General features: G+C 34.0%; 1 protein-coding gene across 1 annotated transcript; it reads left to right on the forward strand.

The window, feature by feature from the left end:
• Nucleotides 1–5,690: 5,690 nt before the first annotated feature.
• On the forward strand, nt 5,691–17,996 carry LOC145665864 (uncharacterized). The gene is made up of 3 exons (XM_081732977.1): nt 5,691–6,001; nt 12,002–12,102; nt 17,127–17,996. Exon 3 carries the CDS (start codon nt 17,143–17,145, stop codon nt 17,656–17,658), a length of 516 nt encoding a protein of 171 aa, XP_081589103.1. The 5' UTR covers nt 5,691–6,001; nt 12,002–12,102; nt 17,127–17,142; the 3' UTR covers nt 17,659–17,996.
• Nucleotides 17,997–18,299: the final 303 nt, after the last annotated feature.

Below are 18,299 nucleotides of genomic sequence, written 5' to 3' on the forward strand. Positions count from 1 at the left end.
TGCTGTGTGAACCAAACTTAACATGGTGATTGGCGAGTGCGCGCTGAGTGTCGTAAGGGGTCGCATGTTCCCGTTCCAATCAAACATACCATTGACAAATAATTACCGAGAAACGGAATATTCATAGACTTAATCTTGGAAAAGCATTTGGTGCGTTGAATTCTCATTGTAAACAATGGAAAACAGAATTTTCACCACTAGAAATAAAGGGAGACCCTTTTCATTTTGTTCTGCAAACACAATTTTCCAAACTTGTTATGTTTTTTGCTGATATGCCAAATTCAACTATTTACATGTAGTGTTCGTTCATGAAAACAATTGATGTAGACCTTAAAAAATTCTATGAATAACCAAGAGAAGTCGATCACTTCACTACATATTTACGATTAATGCATACCTAGGATATGCATACTAAGCTTGTCAAGGTGTATAATACCAACAGGCCAAGTTTGGTCAAGATTAGATTAGTTTCATCTATCGTATACGATATATAGGCCTACTGTCCTTGTGATACTGTTTCTTGTACGAAAAAAGAAATAAAGAGGCCCACACACGGTCCATGGTTTGCGCAAACAAGGCTGTTTGTGCAAACAGTTTGACCGTGTGTGGCGATGTATGAACTGTTTGCGCAAACGTTTGTGCAAACATTTTCCACATCGAACTCGTTCGAAAATTGTTTACACGAACATGATGTTTGCGCAAACACGTGGACCGTGTATGGACATGTTTGTGCAAACACGAGCTTTATTTCCGAGTAGGAAGCCTAGTGTACAGACGCTTATTTCTTGCGCTATGGCGTCAATGAATAAGAATCAAGAATTCTGGCGAGAATTTATTGACCTTTATAGAAATTTACCTGAACTGTGGAAGGTAAAGAGTGAAGATTATCAAAACAGGAATTTGAAAAATGCGGCATATGAGAAGTTAGTGAATAAAATGAAGGAGATCAAACTGCGAACAGAGAGTCAGTGAGGAATAAAATCAATTCACTTCGTTCTGTATACCGAAGAGAACTAAAGAAGATAAATGCAAGTACAAGATCTGGAAGTGGAACAGATGACGTGTATGTACTCTCGTTGTGGTATTTTTCCCATATGGACTTTCTGAGGGACCAGGAAATGCAATTATCCGGTATTTCGACCTTTGATGAAATAATTGATGTGGAAGAAACACTAGTAAGTATAGTTTTATATTTTTGACCACACATGTTTTCATTTAATATAAGTAGTGGTAAATTTGTGCATATGTTATGATAGATATTTTCATTTGTGACCTTGTTCTCAACCAAAAAAAAAAAAAAAAAATGGACATAGTCTTCATTCTCACACCTCACCATTTCAAACGTGCATGTTGGTAACAACAGTCGTTGTGCTGCTAACTTCAATAGTTTCTGGAGTTCGCGCCTTCGCGGCCGTCGGTGGGGCCGAAGGGGGTGGGATCAACACCGAAGCGTGGGAGTTCCAGCAATGACATGATTGATAATCTGCATGACATCACGTAACAGGCATTTTCCAGCGCCCAAAGCCACCGATCATACCTCCACTGAGCATAGCAGCACGCGGAGTTTTGTTGCATTCGTACAAAAGGTTTTGTGTTCTAGTTGATAAGATAAAAAAAATCCTTGACTGAATGACCGCAGACCCATTTTGCAAGCAGCTTGTTACAAACAGTCGCTTTGTCATTTCATCAAGCAATGAGCTCACCAACACCAAGCGACAAATTTCGTCTACTCTAGTACCCAATAACATCTGCCAGGGTGAAAAACTTGATCAGACAAAGGTCATAAGCTGACATTGCCAGACTAAAGTCTAGATTAGAGCAATCTTACGAACAGAAAAAAAACTGTAGGGTAGGCAGTGGCGGAGCTACTGCCTCTGCAACGGCAGGGAGGCCCAAGACGTAAGGAGGCCCTGATTATATGTGTTTTATTTTAGTCAGACATCAATCGCAATCAAGAAAAATTATTTTTGTTACTCCCGTTGAAAACTATACGCACTATTTTACCCTAAGATTATTGGTTTTGAGCAGGTATAACACCTGATTTTGTCATTCCTGATGTGATCAAAGTTGGGGAAAAAGATATCTTTATTTTTCTGAGTAAGTTTAGAACTACTTTCGGAACAGTTACAGTCCGTTTGGCTACAAGTCTGAGGTAAATTTAATATATTACAAAATTTATTTGAATACAAATTAGATTTCACAACAGTATATGCGTATGTAACTCGTAATCAAAAGATCATTAGGAAAATAAACAACATAATATTTTTCCAGAACTGTCACTGTCAATCAGCCGTGTATACATACATATCCTCGTTGAATTATAACAGTGTAACAATCATGAAAACTCCATTCACATATATTATATTCAGTTTTAAACAATTAGTAAATAGTCCTCATTCAGAGTAGCGGTAATATTCTAATTATTACATGTAGTTACTCGAGTTTACATGGTGTCATTCATTGCCTGACTTTGAATGTCTGTGCTGGAAAGAAACATGAAATGCTTAAATTGTTTTATAGGTCCTAATAAGTCCTGGCAAGATTTTTCTGTATCTGTGTGTGTGGGGGGGAGGGCTGATTTTGAAGTTCCGCCACTGAGGGTAGGTGTTATTTATATAGCCTACTATACATTAACGTTAAACAAGCTGCTTCAGTGGACATGCTTACGCGATTAAACTCAAAATTGAACTGAAGTTTGTGCAAACAGTTGTATCGTGTATGGCCGAGTGTTTGCGCAAACACGATGTTTGCACAAACATGATGTTTGCGCAAACCGTGGACCGTGTGTGGGTCTCTTAAGTGTTCTGAAACTAAAAGATAAATAAAATGAATTGAAAGAAATTGCTTACTTAATGTGTCTACAATCCTTAATCTCTCTCTCTTTTTTTTTTCTTCTTATCTTTTATTGATATATTTCTCTACTAACCTTGAAGAAATTCTCTGTATCATCGCCTGATATCAAATTATCAAAATTCAGTTATTCTTCTCCCTTCGTTTTTTTAAAAAGTAATATACAGTGGAATATCGATATAAGCTGAAAAGAATACATAAAAATTCGAGTTATCGAGTTTTTCGCGTTATCAAGGTGGTCCCAACAAAAATTCGAGATACTGAGTTTCAAAGTTCCTCGTGAAACTGACTATAAAACCTCTATAACTCGAAGGTTTATTCGTTCAACATCTAGAACTTGAAGTTGTAAAAGTTCCTTTCATTGAATGACTACCAAAAATAAAGTACTGCACATGTATTGTTTTGGAAGGGGTTTTCATGTCTAGACATGAGTAAAATACAATTACAGTACACATTAGCAACAATGACAATTACGTAAAAGCATAGAGTTATAGTTTCGAGTTATCGAGGTCATATCGAGATCATTTTACTTATAGAGGTAAACTTCAACTCGTAGGGGTTCGCAGATACTAAAGTTCGAGTTAGCGATGTTTTTAAATATGATTATGAAATCCTTAAAATTTGACTCTTCGAGCTTGTAGTTTTTAAAAATTCGAGTTACAGAGCTTATTTTAACATTGAGTGTTATGAAGAGTTCAAGGGAATATGAAAATATTCGAGTTATCAACAAATTCTAGTTATCGAGGTTCAAGCTATCGTCGTCCAACTGTATTTGGTTGATCTAGAAATCAAACCTCAACCTGTGATCAGTTGATCCATGAGGATCCGGAAAGAAAAGGCGCCGCAATGATTTACTAGCTTTTAAAAATGATTTTTTTTTTTGTAATCCATTAGGTCAGCAGATATTTAAGTAGTTAAGTTAACCCAATTTCAGACTTTTTTATTATAATTTATTTATTTATCTGTTTTACAACACATTATCATAATAATTAAATATGCAATATACTTCCATTAAAATATGCTACCATTTCCAGAGACTTGATGTGGAGTTAAGACCTATTTCTCAAAATAACTTCCTTGAGGCAGGCTCTCACAACTTGACAACTTCAAAGCAATACTAATTACTAAATATATCCTTCGCTATGAAGGGATTCTGACTTTAAAGAAACATATGTACGTATTAGATTTCGTTGACATAGGGGAATATGTTTCTAATCCCTTACATTACTACACAATCTATAGGAAAAGAATAAAACATATTCTATAGACGGTCTTGTCGGTGACGGTACAAAAATATTTCTGTATTTCAAAGAATCAAAAAATAAACCGTCAGATGGCAAGCGATCCTAGTAATAGTAACATCTACTACTAAATCTAAGATACTACATTTTCTAAACTACTGTAAAGCATTTCATTATAAGAATAAGAAAAAAAAAAAAACAAGATAAACTACATATTCATTGAAATCTGCATGAGACTGAAAGGGATAAAAAGTCATCCATAAGATGATCACTTGTCTTAATAAGACCATTCCTAATTTGTCGATTTATACATCCGCATTTGAATATAACATCTGCTGAATAACACCTTCGAAAAAGTACCAGATTTAACACTGGGGATAGTCAAACCCTTACATACATACGTCACACATCATCTCCTAGACAATTTGTTATACAGAACCAAAACTGATTTCATAATGTAGGCATCCCTAGTTATTTGTTTTTCCACTTTTGAAATTGTAGCAGTTCAAATTTCATCATTTTAAAAGTTTACCGGTGTATATACAATTTTAACACCGCACATAATTTTAACATTTGAAATGACTACCTTCTTTAATTTTGTGCAAAAATAAACACATTGTTAAAACATGATTGAAATTTCCACTTTCAGATTATGACATTAAAAATCCACTCTATATTTATCAAGCGAAAGACGAGAAGCTAACTGTGAAATCTCTGTTAACACGCACAAGTAATGAGAAATTAGAAGTTCAATGATTTTATGCCTACATTACAGAAATGCACACTCTGTGTGCCTACAGTCTACAGTATATGCACATAGTACATAAACTCGCATTCTCACAATAATTTTTTAAAGCATTAAACATCGTATTTTACTGTCATTTGTTTAAAAACATTAATTGTAGATTTTATCACATGATCTATCAATCCTTATATAAGTTATATGCATTAGAAAAAGTCTTATTATCATATAGTGCGAAAACAAACTGTACTTACTTCAACTTCTGTGTGATTCTTGATACATTTGCCACACCATGCTACGAGATATAGTTTAATCTTATCTGAACAGCTAGAATTTTAAAAAATGTAGAACTACTTTGATAGATCATTCACAGAGATTAGCAGTACTTAACAGAACTTGTCCATAATACACCAGCAAAATATATTTCTCTTCTCCAATCAAGAATGTATCAAATACGGTAGAATCTCTGAAGGGATTTTTAATCTGCTCGGTATAGTGACATGCATATTTAATTTCGGTTCTCAGTACTTCAAGTAAATACTTTTATTTAATGTTTGTTACACTTTGTTCCTCCACAGAAAACTTTGTCACCAATGGCTGTCCTGATTTAAATTAAACTCTTTTCACGTCTAATATAAGTGGATAGTAACATACGAATTCATTTTTGTTAAAGCCTAACAAGTCAGTATTAACGATTTATTTATTTATTCTTAATAAATTTATTCATTATTTATTTATTTATTCTTTGTTTATTTTACAAGTTCAGATACTTCAAAATACATAAAGCTTATTTTTAGTTAATCTTAAAATAATTTCATGGGCACCGTGTTGCTGCATTAGTGGCATGATATACAATAGGCAGTTATTTCTTCAAATTTAAACCCAGAAAATCTTGATCTATCAGTTTTACAAATATCTATTCATATGGAAAATGAAATAATGAAGTACAATAGTGTATAGTATTCTCAACGATTTTAAACTTGAAATAAAAATAAGAAAATACAAATTGAAATTCGGAAATTATCAGGAAACGAACTGGCAACGATGAAAGGTTAATTGCAAGTGGCAACTTAGCAAGTAGGATAGAGATAAAAACATCAAAAGGGAAAACGAGTTTCAAGAAATCTTAATATGCCGATAAACTACAGATAAAAATTAAAGTTTTCAAGTAAGTTCATTTCATAATATGTAGGGATAAAGCGACTTACCTATGAGCTCCTTTTTCAAGCGTAACACTATTGAACATTAGAACAATCATACTTCTATCTTCCATCTTGATGTTTTGTTGCTAATAAACTTTGTAATGTTGTGTCAATGACTCCCTCGTGGAGATCAGTGCTATTAGTGTAGTAAGTAGCTGTGCGGAGGTAACTCAAATGTCTTCTACCTACGGCACTACTACTTAGAACACGAATAGCTGTTGTCTATTGAGAAGGTATTGCTGTGAACGAAGGTTATAGAATTATGGCATTTAGATTATACAAATCCATCACAAAGAAATCTTCTAACATAAATTTGGTCTTGAAAGCTGTCACCTTGTTATATTTGTTACTAGATAAGTGCAGTAAGTCATCAGAAGAGATACTTGCAACACTATTCTATAGTCATTTGTATAGTATGACTTCTGCTTTATATCACTAGTACTGCATACAATTTATGGTCTTAAAATTTAGCCCAACAGAGGACTCTGATGATTATAAACACATTATTTCCAAAGTTATAGAAGTGAGTTTCGTTTCACAGTTGGTGAAATTACGGTATACTTCCAAACTGTGCGAACTTAATATTGAAATAGATTTCGTGTAAGTCCCGAATGCAATAGATGCATAGTGAAAGATGAAACCTCTTAAGTAGTAAATTTTTATCACTTGCGGTCTTGTTAGACAGATATACCAAAATATGGAATATTCTCTTAAGACGCTGAATCAATTAAAAAAAAGATAGTCGCTATCTATTACCATTTTAGTTCTATGACGATCAACGTTCAGACCGGAAATGATCGATTTCTACCACTTTCGGTTTGAAAAATGAAATCTAAGTTTTACGTCCAACATTTATACCGGCTAGGCTAAAGGAGACAGTGATGGATGAGAAATGAACAAAATGGTGAAATGAAGAAAGTGGGAGGAAACAGAAAAATCGAGAAAACTCGCTCTCACGGTGTTTGCCCATCTCACTTGTTTAACCTGTGCAGCTATCAATTAAGGTTATATTCATGGACTCCCTACGACCAAAACTGCGTAGGATCCACACTGCATAGAATCCAAACTACGTACGATCCAAACTGCGTACGATCCACACTGCATAGACCAGGGGCGTCGCTAAGGGGGGAAGGGGGAGCCTCCCATCCCAAAGTCAACGACTTCTGATCGAGTTGGCATTTTCTTAGTGTTTTTGGCTAGGTGGGGATTCGTCCCAAATTTACCAACTTCTGAACAAGTTGGCAAATTAAAATGCCAAATTTGAAGTTTCCACGTTAACCAGAAGTATGCGTTATTTTCTGTCAGTTCATATAGTTTTATATATTGTATATTTATACAATTTTATGGCGTTAGCGGCATCAACAGCCTTAACCCCATCACGTTTGAGGAATGACATCTCTCGGCAGCACAGAATCCGGCGAAGGAAAGGGAAGAAAGGAATGTGGAGGGGAAGGAAGCGGCGTGGGGCCTATATGTGAGGTAACCATCGCAGCATTTGCCTAGTGTGAGTGAGGAAAATCCAAGAAAAACCTCACTCGGGCGGGATGACACACCTGAAAAAGCTGTACACTTTTTCGACCTAGTGGCTCTACTGAAAATAGAAACCGGCTGTGTTAGTGACTCCGCCACAGGGGCCACAAATTGGAAGTTAAAAAATAATTAAAATTTGGTATTGTAGGGTCTGGATAGGATTGTCTATGAAAATTACAATAAACGAATAAATAAAAAAATAAAATAACAGTTTAAAACTTTAGATGTGTTTTATGGGGAACTGAAAATCATTTCATGTTATTTCAATTTAAAGCATCCCAAGGTATTTATGGAACATTTTCTACACCCAAAAATGATTAGGCACTTTCAGTAGGACTACAACGATTAAATTTGGCAAAGTTTGTAGCCTCCTGGAACTATATAGAAAATTCCCAGAAGTGAATATTTTCCATTTTTAGCAGCTTTAAAAAGACAAAAAAAAAAAAAAAAAAACTGTAATTTAAATAGACTTTTTGAATGTATAAAATCTCATATTTTAAGTACCGTAATTGAAATCGGAATAAAAACTAGGAAATTTGGTATGTTTGTAGGTTTATGAGGTGCGAGGCCGTAGGATGGGGAAATTTTGTATCTGGCGACAAATTCCCATCTGCTTAAAAATTGACTAACTACATAAACATTCAACTGTGCCAACTGCCAGTTCATAAAAGAAGTGATAATTCACAGCAACTAGGTAATTAAGAAAATGTTAAGCCAAGTAAGTCAGTTGAACGTAACGGCATTCTTCTAAGTAAATATTGCCAATAAGGCATTTTAATTTGCCAGCTTGTTCAGAAGTTGGTAAATTTGGGACGAAGCCTCACCTAGCAAAAGTCTAGACTATTTACATAAACCTTCAATTGTGCCACCTGCAAAGTCTATAAAAGAAGTGGCAATTCACAGCAACTAGGTAATTAAGAAAATGTTAAGCTAAGTAAGTCAATTGAACGTAATGATAATCTTCTGAACAAGGCATTCGCCAACTTGATCAGAAGTTGGTGACTTTGGGGGAGGCTCCCCATTTCTCCCCCTTAACGATGCCCCTGCTGAGACAAGACTTTCGGTTTTTCCGGTCCTTCTGAATAAGTCATAATCCCCAAAGAACAACTTCCTGGGTACATTCCTGTATGATTATTTAATTATATTTGTCACTATTTTATTTGTCAATTTCGTTTCTATGCAGTTTGGATCCTACGCAGTTTGGATCCTACGCAGTTTGGATCCTACACAGTGTGGATCCTACGCAGTTTGGATGCTACGAAGTTTTGATCCTACGCAGTGTGGATCCTACGCAGTTTGGATGCTACGAAGATTTGATCCTACGCATGTAACCCCATTGAATACGCCATCTGATTGTCACTCATGTAACTAATGAACATGCAATGTAATGTTAATATTTTACAATCAGATAATATTCTGTCCCCATTCATTGGCATCAAGTGTTCAAGATGTGATACATATGAACACTATATACTTACTAACAGCGTCATTCAAGTTTTAATTAACTAAGTTAGGTATAATTAATTTTGATAATGTTGATAGACATAGGCGCCGATCCTGGGAGACCGGAGGCCCGGGCCCCCCAAAGCTCATGTGGGCCCCATACTTTTTTATGAACAGATATGTTTTTATATGTGTTTTTTATGAATGAGCCCCTCAAAGTTACAGAGAAATCAGCGCCCTTGTTGATAGCTTAATTTCTATTTACAAAAATCATTTATGCATTGCACAAGAGAGAGTAGTCTAATAGTCTGTTTTATTTTACTACTACTACTACTACTACTATTATTATTATTATTATTATTATTATTATTATTATTATTATTATTATTATTATTATTATTATTATTATTATCATCTATTTACTACACCTTATACGCGATACTAACATTTACTGTAGCTGAAGATTCTATGCATTAAAAAAAACATGAAATTGCATATTGTACGGAGTTAACTTTCGAAATTATTGAAATTCGTAGGGCATAGAAGGATAGTGGGCTTATTGGTTATATTAAAGAAAACTCACATAAAATATATCACTTAGATAAACAATTTTATCCAAACAAGTTAACTTTTCAGACGCATCAAATGTTTACTAAGGAGATCAACTTTCATATTACATTATACAGAGAACTTATCTAGAATAAAAAGTGAGATTAAGCATACTCACGCAAGAATTACTGTTCTAAGAAAGTGTTTAATATTTTACACTGAAATATTACAAAATGTGCCCTTCCCCCAGAAAATATGTAAGTAAGGTTACAATGCATGTATATGTTTTTAAACTGTGAACATCAACCTTTATTACGTTAAATTTGTACCTAATGTTGTTGTATTTAAATTCTTGTGCAGAACAGTGAACCACGACTCTGTTCATCTTTCTCAAAGAATCCTTTGGATAACAAAGAACAAAACTGAAAACTAAAAGAAAATGTACACTTTGTTCGAAAATTATATCGACAAAGTTTGGGAAATCGAAGGATATACATACTGTACATCAACATAGACGTGTCATTACAACATACCGAAAATTTGTACAAAAATGTATATAACTCGAAATCGGAATATATTCTCAAGGTCATGATTAAATTGAACCGAGGATTTTAATTGTGTATCAGTGGATGTGAAGAATATAATCAGTTTACAGTTTGTGGTCCATCCTCTTTCTTCTGTAGAACCCTTCATTCCTTTGGGGGTTAACCCTTCAACTTACTCTGCTCTGCATTGACTGGTATGTGCAGTCTTGTTCAAAACATCTTGTTCACTTACTTTGCTTTAGATGGCCATATTCTGGCAACCGTGTAGGAAATTCTCATGATGCTTTGGCTTAAAAAAAAAAAAAGATGTCAATTGGCCAAAGAGAATTCAAATTTAAATGAAACCAACTGCACATAAGAGTGAGGTGCTTTTTAATGAGAGATGGGTACCCAGTCTTCTTATTGGACTTTGATCCGACATTTAGTTCAAGAGTTACGATACATTTTGCACCATTCTGACCAAATTTAAGCGGTCTACAGAACAGAAATTAAGCATTTATGCAAATTAGTCTATACTACTTTTCTTACTTTCATGGGAAGAAACATTTCCCTAAATTTGTCGATATTGTTTTGAATCCCTGTATATTCGGACTAGAACAGTAACATTAGCACTTTTCCGAGTTTCTTATTCATTGTGCTGCTGTTAGCTCAGAGACTGACTAATAAGAGTAGTTTGATTCAGTGCTCTGGTTTCCTGCAACTTTCCCCAACACTCAGAACATGTGAAAATAAATAAAATAAATAAAAACTTGACAGAAGTATGTGAGAAATTTTCATAAATATGATTCAGTTAGTAATTAAAAGTAGTCTACAAAAATACATGATACATTAGAAACTGTGCACTATCATATAAATGCATTATATGATACACTTTCAATTAAATCGGTGGTTTTGAAGAACGGCATCAGTCAATGATACGAAAAACTAACGTAAGAGAAACAAACACATAACACTGGTTGACGTTTTTAAAAACAGAAAATATCCATTGCCTTAGCGCTGCTACACTGTATATCAAAGCTGACGGAGTTTTTATACAAAACCTGACTTTATCCCTGTACAATAAAGATAAACCCATAAACTCTTTTTGTATTTACTTTTAATTGAAATAGTGACTCATGCCTTTTTTTAAACTATTGATTCAATTGTAAGCAATATTCGTAGCTTCAGAGAAATGTCTCCAATCTATGGAAATTTCGAAGGTAAATTTAGCAAAAAGAGAAATAAGAAATTTTTCGATAAAACGTGAAAAATCCAGTAAATTCTTGCGCTGGCTGATTGACCAATATAAATCCTTAAATATTTCTTTGTTCTTCAGAAATAAACCAATACAGTAGCAATAATTTGTGTGTTCAAAGTAGCATGATTTACACCTACTGTTGGCTGATAGCATTTGTGCATTTTTTTTGTTAAAAAAACTGAAAAACGTAAAAACAATAGAAGCAAAAAGGAAATGAATAAAATAAATGTAGTTGGTACATCCTTTAATATAGCTAATCTTATAATATAACTTCTGTCATAGGAATTGGATATTCAACAAATAAAGTTAAATTTGATTTTAGAAAGGGAAAATGTTCTGCCAATCGAGGGAAATTTTGTTAAGGAAATCTACGAACGCTCATTGTAAGGGGGATATTAATTCATGTATCATGTTCTCACAGAAAATTTTGTTTGTTCAAGTGATGCAGGTAAAAGACAGAAGAGGTAAAGAACATTTTTATGATAGTTCTCTTTATCTTAAGAAAACACTTACTCAAACCACTTGACACTTCTGGCATTGTAAGAGAATGCATAACAAAAAGTAAACCTCCTTTCCCAAGTTAATAAGTACATTTTATGACTGTGCACATTAAATATAATCGTTGCTGAAGGGACTTCACTAAGCTTAACTCTGCTTTTCAGACTTTTAGTCAATAACTTGAATGGAATGAAGATCATCAGAAATTTGGAAGGGAAAGCATCAGGAAAATACTATTGCATTAACTCAGTGGCGGATTTAGAAGGTAAAAACTGGGGGAGCAACCAGAACTCAGACTATGATAAGTATATAATCAGTTTACTATAAACTTTCAAAAATATATAAATAATAGTTTGAATTCTTTTTGTTATTCAAAAATCTGGAAGGAGGGGGGCCTAGACTGCCCCAGTTTATGTGCGAAACTTAAAAACAAAGTATGGTGAGCTTCGCAAAGGATGTTAAAGCTTGCTTGTAAACTAGATTTATTATAAAAAAAAAGCTATAGATTGGTTAATAGCGAATCCATTTTACTCGATTCAAGAGTTCAGAAAATGAAGAAACAGTGTAACATAATTTGCAGTGTCCTTTCATTTAAAATATTATTAGGTTGTTTGTTTATAGTATTAACCAACAACTCAATGTTTGTGTTATAAATATAATTATAATTATAACTTATAATTTTATTTTTTTCTTATATATATATATATATATATATATATATATATATATATATATATATATATATATATATATATATATAATTTGACGTCGTCTATTGTTTGTAAAGCTCAATGACAGTAAAATATTCTATTCTATACCTTTACCCTTAAACCTTAAAAAAAATATAAGAAAAAGAATAAAAAGCGTTCTCTGTTATCAAGAATATAATTTCACCCTACCCTCCAAAACAAATTCTGATTCTGCCATTGGAATACGATGTTGTTTTACATTTTACTTACTTCAGTCACTGAACTCTACCGTTATGTATAATTTTATTCTTTTTCTTTGACAACTACTACAAATAATAATAATAATAATAATAATAATAATAATAATAATAATAATAATAATAATAATAATAATAATAATAATAATAATAATAATAATGTTTATTTCTGCGCCATGAACAGCCTAACGGCAAAAATACAGCACCTTATCAGACAAAAATAAACATATAATGCATACAATGTAATCTACCTACTGAAACAGTAAAACATAATGATAAAAAAGTAGTATCGGATCAATAATTCCTTGTCAAATACCAAATTTTTTTGGTCTCAAATCGTCAAAAACATTTAAAAAATCTCAAACTCTAAAATTCATGCTTCTGTACCGATAAAAATAAATTATACTAAATTTTAAAAATTGGTCAGTCTTCTTAAAATTACAAATTTTGAATTCAAAGAAACTAATGTTGATCTATTTCTCGTATTATACATTGGTACCCTTATATCTATATTATGCAAGCAATATTTACTATTATATCTATTGTCTATAAAATCTCTTTCAGTAAGTTTTCTCCTGTCGCTTAATGCCTGGAATCCCCAAAATTGATTCCAGTGTTCATAATTACGTGAGTAATAATCTCTATTCATTTTATGGCATAGTAGCCTAATAAAACAATTTTTGGATTGAGTCAATTTTGTTTGTCAATGTTATGCCTATACTATTCCAAATAAATACACCAAACTGTAATAATAATAATAATAATAATAATAATAATAATAATAATATAATACTTACCTGAGGAACTGCTCCTTGTTGTTAAGAAGGAAAGGTGATGAAATACAGGAGTTTCTAGCTGTGAACGGTATAGCGAGCATTACTGAATCCAATATGCCCACTGTAACGGTCACAAACAGAAACCACTGTCACACAGCTGATACATCATTATCTCTCAAACCTTACTGTAAATTAAAGAACACATATGAGAAAGAAGGAAACATTGAAACAGAGACGGGCGAAGGGGGAAACAGTAGATTAAACTAGTTTTGTGTCTGTTATGCTGGTAGGTAAAAGCAGATCCATATGAACTTCGTTAGGGTTGCACGTGGAAATCGAAACAAATACAGGGAAGTGAGTTACAACAGTAATCATAATATTTAATGATGGACAGAATTTATAGCAGCGAATAACACGAATATTTGAATTTTGAAAAAATTGTTTTACAAAGAAATCTACGGTCTAGAAATTAATATAATGAATGAAAATTTAACCATCTATTAGAACGACCATTATTTTCATTTTTATGTGAATACAATTATAACAGCTCTGTGAACCTAAATTCATAATTGAAAAGGTAGAGTTTGTTTGTTTAAACTGAGGATAATTTCGGCTTTTTAGGTGGTTCTTGGATTGAAAGATCCAATATATTTAAATCAAAAAATTTCTTATAGGCCTTTTATCTGGAGAACTAGATATGGTGTAGCCAAACCCAAACTATCACTTAACTCAGTATGATGTACTTATTCAGTAGAAAATATGAAAATTTGATGTAAAGGTCGTTCAAAAATTTTGTGACCCCTGATCCAAAAACTAATTATTGGCCAAGATCGCAATATTTTGATCCTTTTTTTTTTCTTTTTTGATCATTTCTAAAATTCTTGTTACGTGAATAAATTTATAAGAGCTTTGTAAACCTGAATTCATAATTGAAAATGAATAGTTTGTTTAAGTGTGAGAAATCTTGGATATTTTATCTGGTTCTTTTTGTTTACTTTCCTCTTTCAGTCAAAATGATACACTATATATAGGGTATGCACCTGTTGACTTTCGATGAATTATGAACAGGAAAGGTGAATACTGGTAGTAGACTCACGCGTCGACGTTAATAGTCAACACCAGAAAAGAGTAAGCTATAAACATGAATTGTTCTTCATTGACAAGAAGAGACGAATTTTAAAAAAATCGGTAAAATGTTACAACATAACATTATCACACAATCGTTCAGCTTAATAAGAACTATTGGTATCTGTTAAATGATAACAGTATTCAAAATTATAAACAAACGTTACTTCAAATTTTATGAAAATTTTTAGCGAATGATTAACAGATTTTAATACATTTTCTTCCCAAATTTCATATATATATAGTCATTTAGTGAGATATTGACACTTTTAAGGTCCGGCAAAGCTAGTGATCATACACACACGCGAGAAAAAACATTCAGTACGTGGACGATTGGTGTCGATTCTCAGTGACAAGTTGCATATGCAAAGAAGTTAATTTGACCTGTTGCAACGGAAGCAGATGCTTCTAAAATAGGTACATAAAGCTTTTGCAGTTGCCAGCTTGTAATAGGTTTCCTCATTCAAATTAAAGCAAAGTGCCTGCAATGTCCGTCGACCCACTTTACGTAGCTCTTGTACTAGTTGCCTTTCACAAGGGTATCAACCTTAACGTCCTAGTGGCAATATTAAATTAATAGGGTCAAAACGACGCCTAATGTGGAATAGAAAAATAAAAACAAGTTTTTTTAAAAAAAAAATTGAATGAGAATTGGCAAATCTACACAAAATTTGAAATCGACCAGGGAAAACGGCACGTTTCTAGCACTTGTTGTTTTCGAGATCTCATTATCGAAAGAATTGCCGACAAACATATAAACATTTCTTGACCACAAACATATAAACCTAGCGCTTTAATATACGTATAGATAGTCCCGGTGCATTACACTCCCATCATCATCTTCTACAAAGTATCGTTATCGCAACAATATAATTTCAAGACAGAGCGTGTTTAAAGAGTGGAGTTGGAATTGTTAGGTAACGAACCTGTTCTACGAAGAGCAGAGATAATTTTATGTTGATTATAGAAAACAAGTTTTTGTTGTTTATGTTCGACCAGTTTCCCTTTGTGTTCTTCCCTTGGCTCCCTACAAATCCAACGAAAGATTAAAAATATTTACCACGTGTCGTTCACTTTTTACTAGAGCTGCTGCTGTTGCACTTTTCTAAAAACTGCAGCAACCTTCTCCAGGTCCGTAGCCAGACGGGAGCCAGGGAATCATTCTCTTGAAGGTTATCTAAGCTATCCCGGAATTTTGAATTGGAAAACCTGAATTGCTAAATTAAGACGAATTTTGGACATAAAAGTTAATTTTATTTTCACACTTCACATCAGACAATAAGATGAAATGCATTAGTATTTCATCAAGAAGAGGAGGAGGTCAATTATCCAAATTCATATCAATGATATTGTCTATAATAATTTTTTTTTAATAAGTTTTTTTTTTTCAGTTTTACCTCCCAGGATTATACCCTGTAGCTTAAAGAAGACTGATGATTTGTTAAAGTAAATGACTGTTAAATAATTGGTGGAATAATAAAGTGGGAGGAAACGGGAGAACCTCGAGAAAAATCACAAACATGATGTTATTTATCACATACTCATATGGCGTAAGTTCGAAACAGGGACCCCTAGCACCATTAAGCCACCATTGAGCGGGATGTGAGAACTTTACCATTGAGCCACCCTGCCCACTAGATAAAAATAATATTTCTACAATATTATGAGAGTAATGTAGAACGAAAAAAGATGTTTAAAGATGGGGCATGTTTTATTTGATAGATATCATTGTACTGAACACAATGATGTGGATGAATATAAATCTTCAAATTAATAAACTAATTTTTGATGTGATTAAAACTGTGTGTTTGTTGCCAATAATTATCGATAGTTTTTTTTTTTTTTGCTAGTACAAGTTGTTTATTTAACGAAAGTAAAATGAAATCTTTTACGTCCTATGCTTATGCTGCATAGACTAAAGGAGACGGTGATGGTGAGAATGAATGAAATTCTACAATAAAGGAATTGGGAGAAAACGGGAAAATCCCAAGAAAACCCACGCACTCGGTATTTGTCCAATACAAAGCTCACTTGGAGTGAGCTGGGATTGAGCCAAGGATCCCACACGCCAGAAGTGAACGCTCTACCACTGAATCAGTGCCATATAACCTTATTAAAATCAAGCACACACTAATTGACAGGGCAACAGCAGCCAGGATGTAAACATACTCATATCATCATATGAACGCATTTAGCTCTAAAGGAGCTAAGTGCCAATTTTTGGTTAATGCACTTCTTGTTGGGCTATAGCTCTATGTGCCAAAGGAAATCCGTGCCTTAAGAATCTAAGTGCTAATATATTTTCTTGTACGGGCTGTCCCAGAAGTAGTGACTGACTTGTTATTAGGTGCGGTAGATTAGGTTGTCTGATTGATGATGTTGTTTGTTTCTTTCTTGTTTTGTTTGTGTTGTGGTGTAATGGTGTTTTTCCTTTTTTTCCAGTTGGCAACACTACAAGATGGTGGCTTGCCTGACGCTTGAGAAACGTGTCCAATGCGTTGGTCTATTTTCTGAGACATACAACGTTACGGAAGTCCAGAGACGAATGAAGGAGCTGTATGGTGATCCTGCGTCACAATGGAAGACAATAACAAGGATAAACAAAGCCTCTGATACCACTGGTAGTGTAGTTGACACCAAGAGGCCGTGTAAGCCTAGGTCCGTCAACAATCCCGCAAATGCGGCTCGGATGCAAGCAGAACTTGCGAAGTCACCGCAGAAGTCGAAATCAATTCGACGGTTGTCCCACACCCTCAATATCCCGAAGTCATCGGTTGCCAAGGTTCTCGTTCTCAAGGATCTGAAACTGCGCCCGTATCATCCTCGCCTGCTGCACGCACTCAATGAGGACGATACAGATTGCCGTATCGAGTTTGCTGAGTGGTACCTGCGGATGGTGGAGGAAAATCTCGACTTCGAGAACCCTATAGCCTGGACGGACAGGGCAAAGTTCCATGTGTCAGGGGACATTTGAAGGACAAGGTTTATACAAGACCCATAAACAGTGTTGCGGAATTAATGGTGTGAATCACGGGAATCACGGAGAAATTAAACAACATTCCCGTTCAGATGTGCCGAGATGCGTGCAGAAATGTGTATTTCCGGATGCAAGCATTCATCGATCTTAATGGCCGCCAGGTGGACTTCGAAATGGAGAATAGGGATTAGATACTGTACAGCACTTGATTTTTACATCATTCGTATGTATTTACAATTTTGTTTCATGCAATTCCTGTTGAAAATAAAAAATGTATTGATCATTCAAAAGGTGAGTCGCCGTGGTACACTCTGTAGTTCATAACAACGCTCAAAGAGGCCTTTGCTGTATGATCATGTGGTTATATATATATATATATATATATATATATATTATATATATATATATATATATATATATTTTTACAACTCGACCACCTTTGGTTTGGCAGAAATATCTATTAAAAACTTTCGCGCCTTTTATAAGATTTTCCTTTTCTCTAAAATTCGTCGATATTTTCTCAAACACTAACCACTAAAAGTACATTGCTACTCTATGGCGCTAACCGTCCTCACTGGTCTACTGGCTAGCGAGTAGTGAATGTCTCTTTGATGCACATAGTTCTGGGTGGGAGAGCA

Source organism: Thermobia domestica, chromosome 12, assembly GCF_964235325.1.
Source record: "Thermobia domestica chromosome 12, izTheDome1.hap1.1, whole genome shotgun sequence".
Classification (NCBI taxonomy): domain Eukaryota; kingdom Metazoa; phylum Arthropoda; class Insecta; order Zygentoma; family Lepismatidae; genus Thermobia; species Thermobia domestica.